General features: G+C 40.8%; 1 protein-coding gene across 7 annotated transcripts in view; it reads right to left on the bottom strand.

The window, feature by feature from the left end:
* The window catches only part of PCNX1 (pecanex 1), a 117,895-nt gene that overhangs the window by 3,352 nt on the left and 92,301 nt on the right, over window positions 1-22,242 (bottom strand). For all 7 annotated transcript variants that reach the window (XM_020788508.3, XM_020788509.3, XM_078390696.1 and 4 more), the window contains 14 exons: window positions 20,630-20,807; window positions 17,897-18,005; window positions 15,839-15,968; window positions 14,437-14,495; window positions 13,802-14,017; window positions 13,456-13,709; window positions 12,649-12,879; window positions 8,098-8,198; window positions 7,061-7,211; window positions 6,150-6,380; window positions 4,867-5,141; window positions 3,857-4,098; window positions 1,528-1,967; window positions 546-686 (listed from right to left, as the gene is read on the bottom strand). In XM_020788508.3, the coding sequence (XP_020644167.3) occupies window positions 546-686; window positions 1,528-1,967; window positions 3,857-4,098; window positions 4,867-5,141; window positions 6,150-6,380; window positions 7,061-7,211; window positions 8,098-8,198; window positions 12,649-12,879; window positions 13,456-13,709; window positions 13,802-14,017; window positions 14,437-14,495; window positions 15,839-15,968; window positions 17,897-18,005; window positions 20,630-20,807 (2,758 nt within the window). The remainder of the gene's footprint in view (window positions 1-545; window positions 687-1,527; window positions 1,968-3,856; window positions 4,099-4,866; window positions 5,142-6,149; window positions 6,381-7,060; window positions 7,212-8,097; window positions 8,199-12,648; window positions 12,880-13,455; window positions 13,710-13,801; window positions 14,018-14,436; window positions 14,496-15,838; window positions 15,969-17,896; window positions 18,006-20,629; window positions 20,808-22,242) is intronic.

Raw genomic sequence — 22,242 nt, 5'->3', positions numbered from 1 at the left:
GCTTTGATTTTTTTTGGCTACTGCTAGCAGAATTTTGGCTCAGGGAGTTCCTCGTGAGTTCTGGGAGCTCTAGTGAAAACTAAAAATCCAAAACTCCCACACCTAATGAACTCTAGCAACACCTGGAGAGTGTAAACTGTATGCCTTCTATGCTTATACTAGACGTCAAACTTTCTTTCTGTATTTTAATTATGATATGCCAGTTTTAGAGCTTATATATGTAAGATTCAGCTTGAAAGTATGTCAAGAAACCAGATAAATGGGAGTTTAGGGAAAACTCACTGGTTAGCACTGCAATGCCTGATTCAGCTTCATACCCCTCCTCAAGTGTAGAAACAAAGTTTGAATATCTCCCCATATTTACCATCAATTACAGACTGTGAATTACATTTATTTCTTTTGTTAGGTCTAAATTCAAATATTGATAACTGCTCAATTAGTCTTTTTTTAGAGCTCAGATTTATTCTTTAACACAAACACATGGTACTGTGTTGTACATTCAACATGTTTAGAACAAATGTGCTACTCTTCAAAGTGGAACTTACATGGCCTTCCATGCCTTCCTGAGGACTCCAGTCTTTCCAGCTGTTTCTCCCAGCTTTTAACCTTATATTCTCATCTGGCCACTGCAGCTCCTTTCTTTTGGACACGTTGATCCCTTCCAGTACCTGGCTGGGATCCATTATCTAGAACAGAGAGAGCATACATTATTGCAAAACAATCCATCTAAAAGAGAAGTGGAGTATTTGCATATGTTGTCAGTTCCTAACTCTCCTACCTAGATAGGATGGTGAGGTACAACTGGATACAATTCAACAACTGGATACAGTTCAATAATCTCTAGAGAAGCACTAGTGCCCTAGCCACTTTCCCCCACCTATATAATATATTTTATATATATAAAAATAAATAAAAGTACAGTGTGTGTGTATATATATATATGTATATGTATATGTGTATATGTATATATATATATGTGTATATGTGTGTGTGTGTGTGTGTACACACACACACACACACACACACACACACACACACACTGTACTTTTCTCCTGAGATTGCACTTCAGAAAACAGAAGAGGGATTTTGTATTTCCCTTTATACACACTTTCCTTGGATTCCAAATTCCAGGCCCCTTTGTCTATAAGGATAAATGTTACTGTCTGTGTGTGCAAGTCTGTATTTTTTCATTACTCACTGCAACAGTCATTTATATGCTAGAGGCAGCTAACTATGAGCTAAATATAAATTTATTATCCAACTTGAGGGTTAGGGAAAGATGATCTGCCACCATAATTACTCGACTTCCTTTATTCATTATTTATTATCTACATATTAAGTAGGAAATTGTCAGTCCCAAAAGGTCTATTTACCTCCACAAATATTTTACAACAACAGCCACAATTTTGCTTTATCATAGTGCATTAGAACTGACAGAGAACAGATCACCAGCTAGAAACAAAACCTGGTATCAAAGAGAAAGGCAGACAGGAAAAAAAATCAAATCAATTTTTCTGGTTAATTCACCTGGATTCTGTATACAACATCATCCCTTTTGGTTTGTGTCTGGCTTACAGGGCTCACATTTGCACCCAGCTGTGTATCGGTACCATTATTCACTCCATCTGTCCCTAGAAAGCCAACAAGGGCATGCTGTTTGCAGGCTGGGATGCTTTGGCTGGAGCTGCTTGAAGAGGGTAGGCCATGCTGTGCGCTGACAACACCCGTCTGGCTAGCAGGTTCCATTTGGTTCACCATGGACAGACGTGACTGGATGGAGGATGGGAGGTTACGCAGGGAGAGCTGGCTGGTGGAAGAGCGTCGGCAAGGCACAAAGCCGGTAGCAGACGTGCGGAGGGACGAATGACGACTGCTGTAGCAATAGGATGACTGGCTGGCCACTGAGGCACGAGCAGGGGAATGTCTGACAAGGCTGGACTGCACAGAATGAGCGCTATGGCTGGTGCCTAAAATGAAATATATATGGCCACAAAAGCAAAGGTTAAGTACACTTTTCTCATATACTTCAGAATATAGTTTGTGCTTTTGACATATACTGTATTTTTCCATGTATATGACCCCCCCAATGTATAAAACAACCCCCTAATTTTGACCCTTGATGGAGGCGGAGGAGCAGTTAATTGGCAACTGCTCCTCCACCTCCGTCTCTTGCGGCTACTGCCTCTGCTGCCCACCCGATCTCCTCCTCCAGTACGACTGCCAAGGCTCACCTCCAGCTCATGTCGCGGCCTTGTCCCCTGCCCTAAGGAGACGATCGCTGGAGGAGGTGATCCGGCGGTGGCAGCAGGAAGAGGCGCCCCAGCATACACGAGTACTTGTTTACCTCTGCCTCCTGCTGCCTCCGCCACCGGAGGGGACAAGGTGGCGACGTGAGCTGAGCCCCGTCAGTCCCACTGGAGGTGGTGACTGGGCGGGTCGGGGAGGCAGCAACAATTAGCGCCCAAGCGCATGTGAATCCTCCTTCGCCTCCATCTCCTGCTGCTGCTGGCTCGGCCACTGGAGGGGACAAGCCATGAGCTCTGAAAGAGGCAACTGGGCAGCAGGGCGGCAAGAGGCAGCTGAGCAATTGCTTCCTTCTGTGCATAAAACGACACTCAATTTTTCCTCTAATTATTTTAGGAAAAAGTGTCATTTTATACACGGAAAAATACGGTAACTCTTCCTGGCAATCTCCTCCTCCAGTACGACTGCCAAGACGACATGAGCTGGAGGTGAGCCTTGGCAAATGTCTGAACTACCTTCAACTTCATTTGTAACATGGTGATAACTGTCTCCTTCACATTGTCTCTGGTGCACGTTGTGGCACTATTTCAAACAAAATTCTATCATGTTGCCATGTACTTGTTTGTACTGGTCTTTGTTCAAGTTCAAATTTGGGAAATGTCTTCTAGAAGTAACACAAGACATTCAGGCAACAGAGAGTTTTCCCATATTACCAGTTTTTTTGTTCAGTTTGGGACATGGTGTGGAGAAAATTCTCTGGTTGATGTGTTTGCAGCCACACAAATAAATTAAATGATAATGTATAATGTGGCAGTCATGCACCCCAGGTCCTTCCCTGGAATCATAAAATGCAAATGGAGGACAAGATGATTATATGCTTGCTATCAAGTTAGTATTTTAGACATGGCCCAAGAAGGCAGTTAGTTAAATGGTACTCATCTATATTCATATCAAGAATTTGTTAGAGGATTTCTGAGTTTTCTATATACACACTGAACTCATTGCATGGGGGACAGGGGAACCCTCCTTGTGCCTCACACCCAAAAGCATGCTCAAAAGCAGAAAGGCAAGGGTGGGGAATCTGTAAGTTCATGGATCAAGAGTGTGTAAACTCCAAAATGTCTAGAGGCCAATTTTCAGTACCTAAGACTCACCAAAAGACTCATCAATCACCATGCGCAAAACTAGAAGGCCAAGGAAGTCCACTGCATTTCTGTGAAACTCTCTCCAGGTGGGCAAAAGATGACATGGGAAACACACTTGGTTTTACGGGGAAATCACCATTTGTTGAAGTTCCCAGGTATGTAAATAGCATTTTTGGCCCCTTTATCCCCTTTTTCTTTCTATATTTGTGGTAGCAAATGGGAGGGTTTGGGGGGTTCAGAATGGGCCTAGGAATCACAAAAAGTCCCTAGGAGACTGCATGCAACCTATGGTCCTTATGATTCCTCTCCACATTCAAATGTTGGTGGGATTGCTTCTTCCATCATCCCTGACTACCAGAGAGGGCTGCTGACAGTAGTAGTCCAATAACAAGTGGAATGCGAAAGGTTCCCTACCCGATGGCATCATATTTAAAGACATACTTTCCTGTGCACTAGCTCAGCTTTACCTAGAGTAGCAGGGTGAGGTGTGGCTGGATGCAGTCCTGTTCCAGGTGCCAGTCCAACTGTCACATTTCCTCCTCCTCCACCACCACCACCTCCTCCTCCTCCACCACCACCTCCTTGAGACACATTACTCTGGGAGTCATTGGCAGTTGCACTATTACTTATGCAGGAGGTTCCTCCTCCAGCATCTGAATCTTCAATGTTCCCTCCACTGTTGCAGCCGGCACCACAGCCTTTTCTTAACCTGAATATGATGGAAACATAAAGACAGACAAAGAGAAGTAAGTACCTCTTCTGAAAGAAGCCTTACAAAACTGTATAGAAAGAGCCATTCCAGCCAAAACCATCCCACAACACATGGTCTGGGTCCTGATGTCACTATTTTGAATACTTTCCTCCTCCGCTTAAATCCACTTCCATTATATTGAAGTACAAGTTACACAGCTGTTGTAAGGACACCAAGTTGCATAACCTGACAACATTGAAACATACATTACAGAATCTAAGCACAGAAATGCTATAAATTCGAAATAAATCGGAAATGCAATGAAGAGAGAAAGTATATGGGTATATGTGATAAACACAGTATGATATTTTGAAACAATTAGCATAATGCGCTATGAAAGAGCTATAAAGAAGGATTTCACACAACTGGAAAAATTACTTGTCATGAATTCACTTTGTTTGTCACTGATTTCAAGGAATCTACTTATGCAGTTCTGAGCATGCTCCAGAGCCTCACTGGATCCTGAGAAAAATATGTGCATTTTATGATGAACTGATTTTGCATAGCACACGACCTCTGGGCACAATCAGCAGGCTTAATATGAAATACAAATTGATACTGCAACTGGAACGAGCATTTTGCATCTCAAAAACTATCCTGCATTTGTTACATAAAGGAAAGTAAGCAAGCATAAAAACCCTTGTAATGTAAGATATGCTTAAGATAGCTGTGAGGAAACCCAGTGATGTTAGTGAATGACCTCTGGAAATCTCTTTAGCAGCTCACCTGTGCCATGTAGATACTATGAAGTTTCTGATATTTCCCAGGCTAATGGCACCTCCAAGAATCTCTCTGAGCTGCTCATGACTATCTGAATAGGAAGTTGTCAGAGGAGAGACATAAATTGGGTATCCAATGGGTTGATCACATGATGAGTTTATCATGTTCCTCAAAGCTTGCTTTGCATTTTGGATACTTCCTCTTTCTGGGTTTCGATTGCGCAAGAAGACCAACTCTTGTTGCTGTCCGGCCCAAAGGCCACGCACACATTCCTTATTTACCTGTAAAATCCAAAAGGTAAGTCGCATAAAAAGCACCTCAAAATGAAACAGGAAACAAAACAGGCTACTATCCAGCAAGTATCCTCAGATTTTGTACATAATGGCAAAAATCCAGTAGTAAGTCCAGAGTAAGGCTAATGAATCAACAGAACTCACATAGGTGTTGATTCATCAGATCCTCACAAATACAATGAGCATATTCGAGTTGTGACTTACTATTAGATTTCAGTCACTGGTTCTACAATTACTTGAAAGTTATGAGATCGAATCTTCACTGCCAGATTCACCAACTAAAACAAGGGTTTGACCTATGCAGGTTCCCAGAAGTCTCCAATGAGTGTAACTGTTCATTTTAATGACACTGGTGATGGTGGTGGTGGGGTTTGACCATTTTGGGAAGGACAAATAAACTTTTTTTCCCCAAAAACGGCAGGCATTTCCATTGTTTCTGGCTTTGAAAAGAAGTTTGAGATTAGCATGTAGAAAAAATATGTGAGCAATGGAAAAAGAGGGAGCTGCACCAGGCCCATTTTTCTACCAGCTTTGGACCCTGTGTAGCTGCCCATGCCAAACTAAACCTACAAACTCACAAGTTATTTAAAAGGAGAGCCACAAACAAACTGCAAGAAATAACAATAATAGCAACCTGTCTAAGTGAGGGCAACTTACCTTCTTTTAAGATGCAATCCTAAGCAGACTTATGAATAAGCATGGTTAGGATCATAATGTTAAAAGTTTTACACTGAGAGAACGGTGTAGTTTCCCTATCCTGCTTCAAGAACTATAAACCAAGCCTTTCCCTATTTCATTTTATTAAAAACACTTGCATACAGTGGCACTAAAATGCCAAATACATTAACACCAAGAACGTACTTCACAACTGGCATGAATACAGTTGTTAAAACAAAATCTCAAACACCACCACCATTGTATGTGGGAAAGCCTTCAGATTTACTGCAAGCCACCCTGGAAAGCTTTGTGCCTCCCACTCCACAAAAAGTGACTTACTTTAATGACTCTGAAGATTAAATAGCGCTTATTCAGCATAATGATTTTGTACTCATTGGTACCATCGTCCATCACATGGCGAAGGGCCAGCAGAGATGGAGAATTGGAAAGGACAGCACTTCTCCAAGCAGGGTCACCCTCATGAGCTATAACCAGATTTTGTTCGTGGGATGTGATTGCTTCATAAAGAACAGCAGGGTCATCATATTCATCTGGTGAAGTGAAATGGTCCTAAACGGAGGAGTGAAAACATTGTTCAAACAGATCATCATTGCGAAACAAAGTGCGCTTCATTTTAACATCCACTAACATTATGCAATCAGAGCTAGGGGACTGCCAATCCCCCAAAAATGTTTTAAAGTGATTTCCATGTACACCGAATTATTTTGAGCAGCAGTGATTAACAATCTTGGAAGGGTTAAATGCTGCAGAGATTGCTATCTACATGAAAGAAATATGGCTAGTTAGAAATTTCCCAAAAACATTTAGTTATGAAAATAGTTCTGAAGATTGACCCATTTCAGTAAAATTAAGATTTTCCAAAGCTAAGCTTTTTCAGGAAGGGAAAGAAGTATTTGGATAAACTTATCCATGCAAGCTGGCAAAAAACAGTACAGTACTTTCAAAAAGCCGTAAGTAAGCGATGTGTTTACATATATAACATATGAACTAAAGATTACTTTTACCAAAGTACAGAGTCAATTCTTGGGTAGGCTGACTTTTTCCATTAAAAATAGTCTTTGTACATAACTACAAATGTTCTATCTCCTTTTTTTTGGACCTAGTGCAAGAGCTTTACAAGACTCAAATCTCTGTATAATGGAAGTGCAACAAAGCACCTGCAGGCAACTTCAGCTAAACTAACCTTCACTTCTATTTCTGATGCATACATATATAAACAGTCTTTATACCTGATGCAATTTTAATGACATACGAATTCCAGGGACCACAACTTTCCTCAGCAATTCCATGTCTGCAAAGATCCATTCATCTCGAATGGACGAGATACGAAAATCTCCTTTAAACAAGGCATGTAGTCCATAGAGGAAGGACTCCAGATTACTGTTCAGCAGGAAGAGAAAGCCAAAACATTAACACAAATATTGTATCACCTATATTAGCAGAACTCTTAAAATATCCAATTCTATGCTTAAAAATAGCCAGTGCAGATTGGAACTACCATTATACACAAACTTATATCAGAACTAAAACAACAATAGTGATTTTTAAAATCTTAATATGTCTGTTTGAAGGCCTGGTTTTGAAATGCTCATGGGCTATTAATTATCCTCATATATCCATGAACATAACAGCTTAAATCCTTCAGGTGGATGATGGCGACAACTAGAGTTGCAGCTAAGATTTTTTCTATAATGAACACCATAATTATCTGAGTGAAAACAGCCATTTTCTTCTAATTTCTGTTCTAAACCTTGGACCGTCTCATATTCATTTCCCTCTCAAATTCTTACACGGTACATTCTGTTTTTGTAAAGGTAATCTGGAATTTCAGCCTGCTGATGCCTTACCATCCTCTCATTCCTTGGTGGTTGACAGGCGTTATAAATTTACTACGTATTTGAGACTGACAGAATTTAGGGTCACAATGTCATTATTTTATGCTGTCACTGATTTGAAGCAGATGATTTTTTTCCATTGGAAAGTCAGTCTCTTGAAATTGGTGCAGACAGACTATGACTGTGATCCTATCCAAGAACTGGAAAAATTTTGTGTGCAATTACTAGAAAAGAGACTAAGTTCATTATTTCCTTTTAACCCTATGTCTGAATCAGTCATTTCCTTTATAATGTTTCTCTGCAGAAACGTATCAGATATATAAGTAATTTGGACATATGTTTGCACACTGAAATCATAAGGATAGCAAAGTACTATGAAATTGCATGATTTAAATGACCTCTCAAGTTCAGAAATAAGAAATGTACATTACCTAGACATATGATGGGAAGCAGTCCCCAAAGCTCTCCGGCCAAGGACACAAAGACCATAGCAAAGTGTGACCAGGGAAGAATCTTTATCTGCATTCAGTGGCTTTAGGCAGAGAAGAAAGTGAAATGATTAAGAAGAAAAGATGATTATTTTTTCCTATCAATAAGGGGACTGCCTAGCCTTTGCTGTGGGAGCACACATCTTGGATTTCACACTACCTAACCAAAGTAATGAAACAGGATACTGCAACACTGGTATTGAATTTGGGCTAGTGACAGAACTTCTTTAACAACAACAAAAATCCACTCCTTTCCCTAACATCTTCCCCTACCGCCCTGCAACTGGCACACTAATAAAGTGGTGTCTCCTGCTTGACAGGAACAGCAGTCCAGAAACAAGTGATGTCATTCCATCCATATGGAGACTCTAAATGGGCTGATACTGTGCCTTTATTTGGTGATGGAGTAAATACTGGGATCAAACGGTTGTTGTGGGTTTTTCGGGCTCTTTGGTCGTGTTCTGAAGGTTGTTCTTCCTAACGTTTCGCCAGTCTCTATGGATGGCATCTTCCTACTCCAGTCCTCTGAAGATGCCAGCCACAGAGACTGGCAAAATGTCAGGAAGAACAACCTTCAGAACACGGCCAAAGAGCCTGAAAAAACCACAACAACCATCATATCCTGCCCATGAAAGCCTTCGCGAATACACTGGGATCAAAGTTTGGAGTCTCATCACATGCCATTCTGTCTGAGCAAAGGCAAAGCAACCACATAAACCAACATCTTTGCAGAAAAGTTTTTTAATGTGTGAAACTGTCAAACTCTATGTGATGGCAAATAAATAAGACAAATTCCACATTAGAAACTACTTGGATAAGGTTAGCACTGAAAACATAGAGACTCATGTGGCAATTCTGTCTCATAAACAATACCACAGAATGTATGGAGCAGGAACAGAGACACAGGGAAAGTGGTGGTATATCCCCTTCCTAGAGAAAGAACTGAACTGCTTGCAGCTTTTCAGTTTAGAACACCAAAATGAATAAACAGTGACAGAATAGAAATTTACATACAGACACCTGTGAAACCTGTTTGAATATGTCTGAGATAATAACTGGCTTTAGACCTATGCATTACTAACTTATGTTGTTGTTGTTTAGTCGTTAAGTCGTGTCCGACTCTTCGTGACCCCATGGACCTGAGCACGCCAGTCCCTCCTGTCTTCCGCTGCCTCCCGGAGATAGGTCAAATTCATGTTGGTAGCTTCAATGACACTGTCCAGCCATCTCGTCCTCTGCCATCCCCTTCTCCTCTTGCCTTCACACTTTCCCAACATCAGGGACTTTTCCAGGGAGTCTTCTCTTCTCATGAGGTGGCCAAAGTATTGGAGCCTCAGCTTCAGGATCTGTCCTTCCAATGAGCACTCAGGGTTGATCACCTTCAGAATGGATAGGTTTGTACTCCTTGCAGTCCAGGGGACTCTCAAGAGCCTCCTCCAGCACCACAATTCAAAAGCATCAATTCTTCGGCAGTCAGCCTGTTTATGGTCCAGCTCTCATTTCCATACATCGCTGCTGGAAAAACCGTAGCTTTGACTATGCAGACCTTTGTCGGCAAGGTGATGTCTCTGCTTTTTAAGATGCTGTCTAGGTTTGCCATCACTTTCCTTCCAAGAAGCAGCCATCTTTTAATTTCGGGGCTGCTGTCACCTTCTGCAGTGATCATAGAGCCCAAGGAAGTAAGATCTGTCACTGCCACCATATCTTCCCCTTCTATTTCCCAGGAGGTGATGGCACCAGTGGCCATGATCTTAGTTTTTTTTATGTTGAGCTTCAGACCATTTTTTGCGCTCTCCTCTTTCACCCCCATTAAGAAGTTCTTTAAGTCCTCCTCACTTTCTGCCATCAGAGTGGCATCATCTGCATATCTGAGGTTTTTGATATTTCTTCCGGCAATCTTTATCCTGGCTTGGGATTCCTCCAGTCCGGCCTTTCTCATGATGTATTCTGCATATAACTTAAATAAGCAGGGAGACAATATACAGCCTTGTCGTACTCCTTTCCCAATTTTGAACCTACCAGTTGTTCCATATCCAGTTCTAACTCTTGCTTCCTGTCCCACATATAGATTTCTCAGGAGATAGATAAGTTGGTCAGGCACTCCCATTTCTTTAAGGACTTGCTGTATTTTGCTATGGTACACACAGTCAAAGGCTTTTGCATAGTCAATGAAGAAGTAGATGTTTTTCGGGAATTCTCTGGCTTTCTCCATAATCCAGCGCATGTTAGCAATTTGGTCTCTAGTTCCTCTGCCCGTTCAAAATCCAGCTTGTACTTCTGGGAGTTTTCAGTCCACATACTGCTGAAGCCTACCTTGGAGGATTTTGAGCATAACCTTGCTAGCATGTGAAATGAGTGCAATTGTATGGTAGTTAGAGCATTCTTTGGCATTGCTCTTCTTTGGGATTGGGATGTAGACTGATCTTTTCCAATCCTCTGGCCACTGTTGGGTTTTCCAAACTTGCTGGCATATTGAATGCAGCACCTTAACAGGCTTATCTTTTAAGATTTTAAATAGTTCAACTGGAATGACATCACCTCCACTGGCCTTGTTGTTAGCCATACTTTTTAAGGCCCACTTGACTTCACTCTCCAAGATGTCCGGCTCAAGGTAAGCAAGCACACTCTCTGGGTTATCTGGGACATCCAGATCTTTCTGGTATAATTCCTCTGTGTATTCTTGCCACGTCTTCTTGATGTCTTCTGCTTCTGTTAGGTCCCTCCCATTTTTGTCCTTTATCATGTCCATCTTTGCACAAAATGTTCCTTTAACATCTCCAATATTCTTGAACAGATCTCTGTTTTTCCCTTTCTATAATTTTCCTCTATTTCTTTGCACTGTTCATTTAAGAAGGCCCTCTTGTCTCTCCTTGCTATTCTTTGGAAGTCAGTATTCCATTTCCTGTAACTTTCCCTATCTCCCTTACATTTTGTTTCCCTTCACTTCTCTGCTATTTGGAAGGCCTTGTTGGACAGCCACTTTGCATTCTTGCATTTCCTTTTCTTTGGGATGGTTTTTGTTGCTGCCTGCTGTACAATGTTACGAGCCTCTAGCCATAGTTCTTCAGGCACTTTGTCCACCAAATCGAGTTCCTTAAATCTGTTCTTCACTTCCACTCTGTATTCATAATGGATTTGGTTTAGATTATACCTGACTTGCCCAGTGGTTTTTCCTACTTTCTTCAGTTTAAGCTTTGAGTTTTGCTATACGAATCTGATGATCAGACCCACAATCAGCTCCAGGTCTTGTTTTTGCTGACTGTATAGAGCTTATCCATCTTTGGCTGCAGAGAATATAGTCAATCTGATTTTGATATTGCCCATTTGGTGATGTCCATGTGTAGAGTTGCCTCTTGTGTTGTTGGACAAGAATGTTTGTGATGACCAGCTTGGTCTCTTGACAAAACTCGATTAGCCTTTGCCCTGTTTCATTTTGAACTCCAAGGTCAAACGTACCTGTTGTTCCTTTTATCTCCTGACTCCCTACTGTAGCATTCCAATCCCCTATAATGAGAAGAACATCTTTCTTTGGTGTCAGTTCTAGAAGGTGTTGTAAGTCTTCATAAAATTGGTCAATTTCAGTCTCCTCAGCATTGGTGGTTGGTGCATAAACCTGGATTACTGTGATGTTGAAAGGTATGCCTTCGATTCATATTGAAATCATTCTATCATTTTTGAGATTGTATCCCAGTACAGCTTTTCCCACTCTTTTGTTGACTATGAGGGCTACTCCATTTCTTCTACGGGATTCTTGCCCACAATAGTAGATATGATTGATAATTGTCTGAATTGAATTCACCCACTCCCGTCCATTTTAGTTCACTGGCGCCCAGGATGTCAATGTTTATTCTTGCCATCTCCTGTTTGACCATATCCAGCTTACCAACGTTCATAGATCTTATATTCCAACTTCCTATGCAGCATTTTTTTTTTTTTGCAGTATCGGACTTTCCTTTCATTTCCAGGTGCGTCCGCAGCTGAGCATCCATTCGGCTTTGGCCCAACCACTTCATTAGCTCTGGAGCTACCTATCCTTGTCGTCAGCTCTTCTTCAGTAGCATGTTGGACGCCTTCTGACCCAAGGGGCTCAGCTTCCAATGTCATATCTTTTAGCTTTTTATTTCCATCCATGGCGTTTTCTTGGCAAAGATACTGGAGTGGCTTGCCTGTTCCTGCTCCAGGTGGATCACGTTTAGTCAGAACTCTCCACTATGACCTGTCCATCTTAGGTGTCCCTGCATGGCATAGCCCATAGCTTCTCTGAATTACTCAAGTCCTTTCGCCATGACAAGGCAGCAATCTGTGAAGGGGCCTCACTTATAAATACATATTAAACATACAAAATCTTAACTTTTGTTAGCTTCTTGTTCAGTTTTTATGTTGTTTTGATTTTTTACTGTATTATATTATTGTCTTTATAGCAGGTTTTCATGTTCTTGGACCTGCAAGACACCAGGTTTTCCTAGAAGTCTTGAATAATTGAATAGCGGTTACCTTTTCTCTCCGAGAGCAACAATATTCTATCCAGTTAAGATAAACAGCACAAAAACTCTCTCTCGAGATCCCTGCCAAGCGATGGTCATAATCCTCATCAACGTTAGGATTAAATGTAGGGTCCACGTCAACATAATTTTGGTCTGCACACTGCTGTAGTCCCTCCTGCATTGTTTCATTGGATAACCATTCCTCCAGTTTGGGAGAGGATGTTACATAATAGAGTATACCCTGCAAAGACAAAGGGTTACAGGTATTAGCATATGTATACCTCACCAAAATTTATTTCTGTGATTTGTGCAGGTCTTTGGAAAACATAGGGAGAAGGAGGAAGAACATTCTTTGTTAATTGCTGAACCCATTCAATTACTTTGATCGTTATTTCCTGATCAGATCAGGGCAGAGAAGGAGGAGAAGAGGGGGGAAAGAGCAAGAAGATGCTTCATCCCAGATTTTTCAAAAGGTTTGCACAGACATGTTTTGTAGACATTTAAAAGGGGATTGCAATTTTTTTTTAAAAAGTGGAGATTTTGTTGGTAAAGTGGGGAATTTTGTACTTGATCGTCAGATTATTATATTGTTTGTTCCTACATTTCTAGTCAGTTGCTCCAGAAACCGACTACAATGGTAAGTATCATCAGGGCAGTACAGATGCTGACTATTCCATAAAAATACAGAGATGTTACCCTCTATGCCTAGTCCTTTTGTGGTTTACAGATCATTTGCTTTTTAAACAATGCTCTCCAGATTTCATGATTACTACACTTATCATTATTTCAAACAAACATGTAAAACCCAGAATTGTACCTTGACATAGTAAGTGGTGAGTATTTTCCTCAGATCAAAGACTTGAAGCATAGAAGCAGCACTATTGTCAGTGATGCTGTAGCCTTCCAAGACATACTTTGTAACTAGGACTTCCCAGGCCAGCCAGCGCTGGCCAAAGGCAGCGTTGAAAGACAGCATGTGAGGAATATGGCCAGGTTCACAGCAACAAAAGCCTTCATCTTCCTCTACACCCTCAGTGATGGCTTCCACTTCTCGCTGCTGACAGTAAGTTCCTGAATTGAAAAACAGCAATTATTAACAAGACTTCTGAAGCACAAGGCAGGTTTAGAGAAATTAATGAAAACTTTGTCTAGACAGTTTTTACCTCTGAATTCAAGGCCCCTCAGCTGAAAGGTGACCAAACCATTGCCTATCTCTATAAGGTGTACTAGCGCATTGAGGTAGTCAGAAGCAAGGATAAAGCAGTCTCCTGTACTGTAGTTCCCCCATCGTCCCAGGAGAAGGTCTCCACAAAGGCTGTGCTGGAGGGACCGAGTTAAGTGTTCATAGAAGATTGAATTCAAGTTATTGTCATCTGAACCTGCATGGGGGGGGGAATCAGATGAAATTAGTACTCAACTAGAAGATCCATTCACATCTGTTGCTCTTTTGAAAGATCTGTGGTGAGAACAGAGTGTGAGCAATCAGACTTACAGTACAAGTCTGTTTCAACCCCAACTAAAATGTGAGTTCTAGTTAATATTAATCTTACTATTAAGAATTAAGATTCTCCAGCATCTGAATTCCTGGTACAAACTAAATACATATAAATGAATACCAAAGTACTGTAGATCTATTCGTCTACATAGTGAAAGCTAACACAGGAAGGATTTAATTAATGGCTATGTGATTAACTTCTAAAATAAATTTGTAGTTTTACTCAAAGAAGAATGGATTCAACTATGTGCCATTATACAGAACACCAAGTAGGATAATGTTGCTGCTTTTATTAATAATTACCTGGATTTCTATCAAGCTGAGAAGCCAGTCTTGTATTGGAGTGGTCCACTCGCTTGGTGCTAAAGAAAATGACAAAATGTTATGAGTCATTTGTCATCTAGCATAGTTATGAAATCTTGTGCCACAGGGTGCGTACTTTCTTCCCACTGTAACCTGCCATGCATGGGATCACCACCTGCATGACAGAGGAGGAGGACATCTCTCACAGACACTAATAAGCCCCTTATTACATTTTCAGAGCTAACTTTCAAATCTCTGAAAGCCACTGTGTTATAAAAGAGAAGCTGCTTACAATGTAGCCAGATCACCCTGGTCATGTTTCTCCGGCTCAGCAAATGCCTCAAACTACTACAGAATATCTTAGTCCCAGTGCTTTGTTCTTCTCTTTGTTTCCCTCAAGAGATCCTGACTGAGACGTCATCGCTGTAATACTTCCTTGGGGTGGAAAAGTTGGTTTAGGCACAGTGGCTATGATTAGCTTTGGCGTACTAGCCCTCTGAATAAGCAGACAAATATAGGCCCAAATAGCGATTTCAGCTTTTCCAACCACAAAATGGTGCAAGCTGCTATGAACCTAAATAACAATTTGGAACCCAGGCCACATTTATATGTTACTCAGTTTTTAAAACCAAAGCTACTTTAGCAGCAGCATCTTTTCAAAAATTCCCATTTAGCCACAGAAAAGTATCACCACATTAAAAACAAAACAACAAAACAACAACAACAAAAAGCACTTGAATGGCATGAAAGGATAACAGAAATGGGAAAATGAAAAATACAACTGCCATAAGAATCAGACAACTAGAATAAGAAAAAGTTCTGGCAGAACAGCAAGAAAATCTGAGTTACCAGACTAGCTAGAAAAGAGTAGCTATTTTTGCAGTCTAAAATTTTATTAGTAATATGTACGTCACAGATAGCGTAACACTAATATACTTTGAATCTCAGAGGAAATTAATTTTAGTTACATTACTGCACAAAAAAAATCAAAAATGTTAACTTTATCTAATTTCTAACTTTATACAGTTCATTGGTGACAGATTTCAGATCATTCCTAATGTATTTCCGCTCATTTTGTTTAAATTGTGAATAACAATCAGCCTGAAAAAACTAGTGGTAACTCACCACAATTTTCCTGTATAACATACAGCTTTGAATATGTCTTGTTATTTGCCATAAAAGAGACCCTACTGCAATTTCAAGTGTTTTTTTTTAAAACTTATGTATCAACTGTAGTCAATGACAGCAAAGACATAAAGGAAATATGAGTACAAAAATGTTACTTTCTAAACTTGGTAGGAACCACTTCAGTGACTGTATTCAGAAATAACACATTTTGCAAAATTAAAACACACATTTATCATTACAAAGGGAGACCTTTTATGTTCCCAGCATCACCTACTTGTAGTCTCTCTCCCAGAATTTGACAGGTCTGACATAAGAAGTTATGAATATTGCACTTCCCAAAAAAGGATTTAACGGAGTAGAGAAGAAAGCAGACACAGCTGCTTGAACAAAAAGCATCGCAGAATCTGTATGGCAAATGAGTTAAGGATACACAGGTGTTGCCTGGTTTCACTGTGTCACAGCAGGATGGTACAGAGCTCCACAGGAGCTCAAAAACCTATCCTGCCACCTAGGAAGATTCAATACCATCATATCTTATACTTGGCAACTACTGCAAACCAGGATAGAATAATTTGAAAGGACAATAACCACACAAAATGTTTCAATTACATTGCACTGACGTTCACATCAGAGTGCTTTCCAGCAGAGAATGGAATGAATAATTGGCTGATCTAGACATGGGAGCTTCGTGTTCATCTCCCAGGGGAGACAAATACGAAGCCCGCCAGGGCTTCTTCAGTCCCCAGAACCAGCCTGGTCCACATAGTGGGCTCCTTGGTGCACTTATGCCCGATGGCAGTGATATCTCATCAATCAGATGTAGTCCCTCTGATGCTGCCCCACATCTCCCTTCAGCCAACTGCTCAGCAACTGAACGTCAAGACTCATCTTCCCACCTCCTTGCTGGAGTGGACAGCAGCGGGGAGAGGCAGGGCAGCACCAGCGGGACTACGTCCGTGATTGGCATGATATCACCACCACTGGGCACAAGTGCACCAACGAGCCCAGTAAGTGGACCGGGCTGGTTCTGGGAGATGGGGAAGGACTGCCGGGACACCTGTGCTTGTGGGTTTCATATTTGTCTCCACTTGGAAATGAATACAAAGCTCCATGTCTAGGATGTTCTCTCTCTTATTTATTTATGTCATTCATTTCTATACTTCCCCATTAGTGCATATGCACTATTCTGGGTGGTGAATAAGCTAAAAGCAATCAATAAACAGAACAACAAACAATAGTGTAAAAACAAAAATAGGAAGGACATATCAAATACAAAAAAGGGTGGCACAATGCTTCAAGAAAGAAGAGCATGGCGGAGGCAAAGAGTACATCATAGGAGGCTGCTGTCAAACACATCTCTAAAGACGCTCCGCCAAGTAACAGGATCCCAACTTGTGAAGGGCTTTATATGTGAGTACCAGGACCTTGAACTTCAGCCAGAACACAACACGTAGCCAGGGCACGCTATCAAATCTACCCACACCTGCCACCAGCCTAGCAGTTAAAGATTCCTGGTCAACTTCAAAGGAAGCCCCACACAGAGAGTGTTGTAGTAGTTGATCTTGGAGATCGCCAGTGCAATCACAAGCATCCTGAGGGATCCCTAATCTAGGACAATAAGCCTAAACTAGTTATAGGCAGATCTGGTCTCGGTTGTGAGCTTGAAATCCCAAGAAAGAGCTGGATCCAGGTACAGTACATTCCCAGGTTCTGAACATGGTCCGTAAACAAGAGGAGTACCTCATCCATCTTATGGAGATTATCCCCTGACCTATCTAAAGGACCCTCCAGGAAGAGGATCTCTGTCTTGTCTGGATTCAGGTTGAGCCTGTAGTCCTGGTCCAACCCAGGACCAAAACCAGGCAGCCTTCCAGGGTCTGGAGAGCATCTACTGCAGAAGATGGAAAGTAGAGAAAGAGTTGCACGTCATCAGTGTACTCATGACGTCTCATTTCAAATCTCCTGATGACCTTCCCCAGCAGCTTAATGTAGATGTTAAAGAGCATCAGGGAGATTGACAACTTCTGAGGAATGCCAGAGGTGAGGGTCCAAGGGGCTGACAACTCCTCCCCAAGCTGTACTCTCTGGACATGTCCCTTGTAGAAGGAGTGGAGCCAGCTAAATGCCCCACCTTTACTAGCAGCATCCTTTCCCATCAAGCACAATGTTCCTCTCTAAATCAAAGAATGCTGTCTCATCAGTTTGTTTTGCATCGTATTTATTTCTGCATTCACTTGCTATGAATTTTATTTACTAGGGGTTTCGATTCTAGCACAAAATCTCTCCATGAGACCAAGTTAGATTTAATAAATCTGAGCGCTCAAAAGGATACGTGGCACAGCAAAGGGCTGGGCAAAAGCATGGAAAGCAGATCCCCATGTGATTTGCCAAGGAGCGATATAAGTATACACAAATCTCAACTTGTAAAAAAGCTCCCAAAGCTAGAAGTAGGGAAAAAATTTATTATTATAATTGCTGATATAGCACAAAAGCAAAGTCATCTTATCCTCTTGGGACACACATATTTCAATTTCAAAGTGAAAACAACAAAGAATCTTGTGGCACATTAAAGAGTAACATTTTCATTATAGCATAACTTTGCATGGACACGACTCCCTTCATCCTGTGCTGTGTTAGAAGTACAGAAAGAGAGGGGAGGAGAGGGAGAGAAGGAGAAAAACACAGGGCAAAATCTAACAGTGAAATTTCAACAGTAGAATCGCAGGATCTGCCAAAGAAAAATACTGGAATTCTCCAGTTTCCAAAACTGGCTAGAAACTCCCCTTAGGTCAATTTTGGGGCATCAGGGAGAGCTGGGAAGAAAAGGGAAATTCTACAACTGTCAATAAAATATTGGATATTGCCCATGTGGACTATATGACAGTGAGGTTATAAAAAAAATGAAATACAGGATGTGCAACAGTATGCAAAGTACTACAATATCTCTTGAACAGCCCATGTGGCCTTGCTAAGACAAAATAAGCTCCTAACACTTCCAAATACAGAAGTTTTATTTAAGAGTTAAATGGAGCATTTGAACTGAACACACTTGAAAGAGCATTCATAGCCTGGCGTGATGAACACATCAAGGTTGTTTGTGGTGGGGATGTGGAAGATAGGGCTTACAAGCATCCTCATGTCATCACCGCACATTTGGCCCTTCATGCTTTCAGACTTAATGTCTGAATAGTTCTGAGGCATCATTTGCAATTTTAAAAAACATGCAGAATTTTGTATATAGCATGCCATGGTAAAACAACTGACTTCAGTTCTGAAGAGCATAATATTTACGAAAGGCAGAAATGGCATATTGTTCATAGTAAATAAAAATACTGAGTCAAAACAAATCCATTTTTAAATAGCTTAATCTGCAGCTATAGGTCATGAGGTGGTAGGATTAAAAAAAATCAGAAAACAATTTAAACATGATAAAATGTCAGGGTTTTCTTCAATAGACCATGGAAAAAAAGATAGGTTGCTGATGGTTTAGGTCCCAATGTTGTTTATACCATGTTCTTTGTCACGTATATTTATCCACTATGTTCAAGATCTCTGTATCAAGCATTAAATCACAATATAGCATGAAAAATTGTTGTTGTGGTTTTTTTGGGCTCTTTGGCCATGTTCTGAAGGTTGTTCTTCCTAACGTTTCGCCAGTCTCTGTGGCCGGCATCTTCAGAGGACAGAGCTCTCTGCTCTGGTGTAGTTGGCTTGGGAGTGCAGTATTTATGGCTGTGAGAAAGGCTTTTGTCTCTTTCTATAGATGGGTGATTACTGTGTCTTGTGGGTGTATTGTTGTGATAAGGAGTGATTATCTGTCACTGTGGTTGATGGGTGTCATTAGCTGGTCTTTTGTGTGTAGTGATCCCCGGTCCTTGTGGGTGGGTAGAATTCACTGACCTTTTCCACGCTGTATTTTTGAGAGGTGGGAGCCAAGTTTTGTTGAGTTTCAAACATTCCTCTTTTTTGTTGAAGTTCTGCTGGTGTTTGTGGATTTCAATGGCTTCCCTGTGCTGTCTGACGTAATGATTGCTGGTGTTGTCCAGTATTTCGGTATTTTGAAATAGAATTTCATGTCCAGTTTGTTTTATGGCATGTTCAGCTACTGCAGATTTTTCTGGTTGTTTTAGTCTGCAGTATCTCATGTTCTTTAATTCTGGTGTGGATGCTTCGTTTTGTGGTTCTAATCTATACCTGGCCACAACTGCAAGGTATCCGGTATACTCCTGCAGTGGTGAGGGGTCCCTTCTGTTCTTTGCTGACCGTAACATTTATTGTATTTTTGTGGTGGGCTTGAATACTGTTTGTAGCTTGTGTTTTTTCAAAAGTTTCCCCATGCGGTCTGTGACCCCTTTGATGTATGGCAGAAATACTTTGTTTGTGGGTGGCTGTTTTTCTTCTTCAGTTCGGTGTTGTTTTCTTGGTTTGATGCTCTTGTGATTTCATTTTTGGAGTAGCCATTTGCCTGTAGGGCCCAATTCAGATGGTTGAGTTCAGTACTGAGAAACTGAGCTTCACAGTTCCGATTTACACAGTCTACCAGTGTTTTGATTATGCCTCTTTTTTGCTGTGGGTGGTGGTTGGAGTTTTTGTGTAGGTACTGGACTGTGTGGGTGGGTTTTCTGTAGACCTTGTGTCCCAGTCAGAGGTCAGTTTTGCGTAGGCCCATGACATCTAAGAACGGGAGTTGGCCCTCTATTTCTTTTTCCATGGTGAATTATATATTTGGATGGATGCTGTTGAGATGGTTGAGAAATTCTTCCAATTTTTATTCACCATGGCTTCAAATTGCAAAGATGTCATCCACATCAGAACATGGCCAAAGAGCCCGAAAAACCCACAACAACCATTAGATCCTGGCTGTGAAAGCCTTCACGAATACATATAATGATAAAATCACAATATATCATGAAAAACAGAATGAATCAAGGCTTTTTTGAGTTGGTTTTCTTCAACAAAAGAAAATATAATCATGACAACTGCAAGATTTACTCGAAACCTAGACAGACTGCATTTTAATGGTACAGAATACAAAGTATCATCAATATGCTATATCTGACATTACCTTGCTAAAGACTATGGACATGAAGAACAAGTCTAGAAGCATCGTCTCCGAGAAACGTTCATAGTCAAATGTAAAGAAAAGAACTGTGAAAATGACAGTAACATACTGGTATGTAGGATTGCTGAAAGAGGAGCGTAACAGCTTCATGCCAGCTATAGTAATCATTAAAGCACCAAGTCTGCAATGAGAAAATGTATTTGCCAAGGATTAAAAACATATCTTGGTAGAACATGATGGATCTAGCTAATACTCATATCTTTGGTAGATATTGGTATAATTTATACAGGACGAATGGTAAAATGTGGATATACTTATTATATTTTCACCTTCTATTAATTCTCCCAACTACAACACTAGAAATGTGCAGCAAAAGATTTAGCCAGCTAAGCCACATATGTATGTGAAATCTAGTTTCCATTTCCTACTTTTATTAGCCTCTTCTTTCTTTCTTCAGTTTTTGTTTTTGCAGACTTCCTTATTCCTCACTAAATCTTCCTCTTGCTGCTTTTCTAAGACAATGGGCAAGATCCTGTTATGCCCAACAACGAGGAATTACAATATTCAGTTGTTATAGGTGAAAACAAAATAAAAATAAAGAGTAAAAAAAGACAAAAAGATAATGGCACTTTAAAGACTAACTTTTATATTTTTTAATGTGAGCTTTCGTGGACTACTCCATTTCATCAGAGAAAGAGACACAACATCACAAATATTTATACCTGGCATCAAGACTGTAGTTAGTTGGTGAGAAAGTCAGTGGATGTTAAACATTGTGATGATAGTGCCTTTGATATGCAGGTCTTTAGTAGAAGCTGTAAAGAATGTGAGAACCTCTCTCACAGATTTACAATGGTAAAATAACAGTGGAACAATAATGATGGTAGAATAATAATAATACTAATCAGATGGGCTATTTATAGTCATTGATGAACTTTTCCCTACAAGCTTTTCTTTGTAATCAGTTGTAAAGTCTGTGAATTACCCCAGACAATAGATGACCAGGAGACCAGAGTAGCATCTGTTTGTGTGTTTAGTCGTTTAGTCGTGTCCGACTCTTCGTGACCCCATGGACCAGAGCACGCCAGGCCCTCCTGTCTTCTACTGCCTCCCGGAGTTGTCAGGTTCATGTTGGTTGCTTCGCAGACACTGTCCAGCCATCTCATCCTCGGTCGTCCCCTTCTCCTCTTGCCATCACACCTTCCTAACATCAAGGTTTTTTCCAAGGACTCTTTTCTTCTCATGAGATGGCCAAAGTACTGGAGCCTCAGCTTCAGGATCCACCTGGAGTAGGAAATGGCAAGCCACTCCAGTATCTTTGCCAAGAACGCCCCATGATCAGAAACAAAGCATCTGTTTACCTTAGATATTTCTAAGGCAGATCTGTTAAGGGGAGGAAGGTATCTCAGAGATATAGTACAATTCAATATTTGTAGTTTGTAGTGGTTATATATGGTAGTGCCCGAAAAAGCCTTGGGATGACAACACACAGAAACCCATTTCACATCATTTTAATTTACCAGGACACTCCACAAACCATTTGAAAGTGGCCACTCAAGAAAAAACAACTACAAGACATGAATCCAGAGAGAAACAGCTGAGATAAAATATATATG

The sequence above is a fragment of the Pogona vitticeps genome, chromosome 1, assembly GCF_051106095.1.
Source record: "Pogona vitticeps strain Pit_001003342236 chromosome 1, PviZW2.1, whole genome shotgun sequence".
NCBI classification, from domain to species: Eukaryota; Metazoa; Chordata; class Lepidosauria; order Squamata; family Agamidae; genus Pogona; species Pogona vitticeps.
This window is presented reverse-complemented; position numbering and strand designations above follow the sequence as displayed.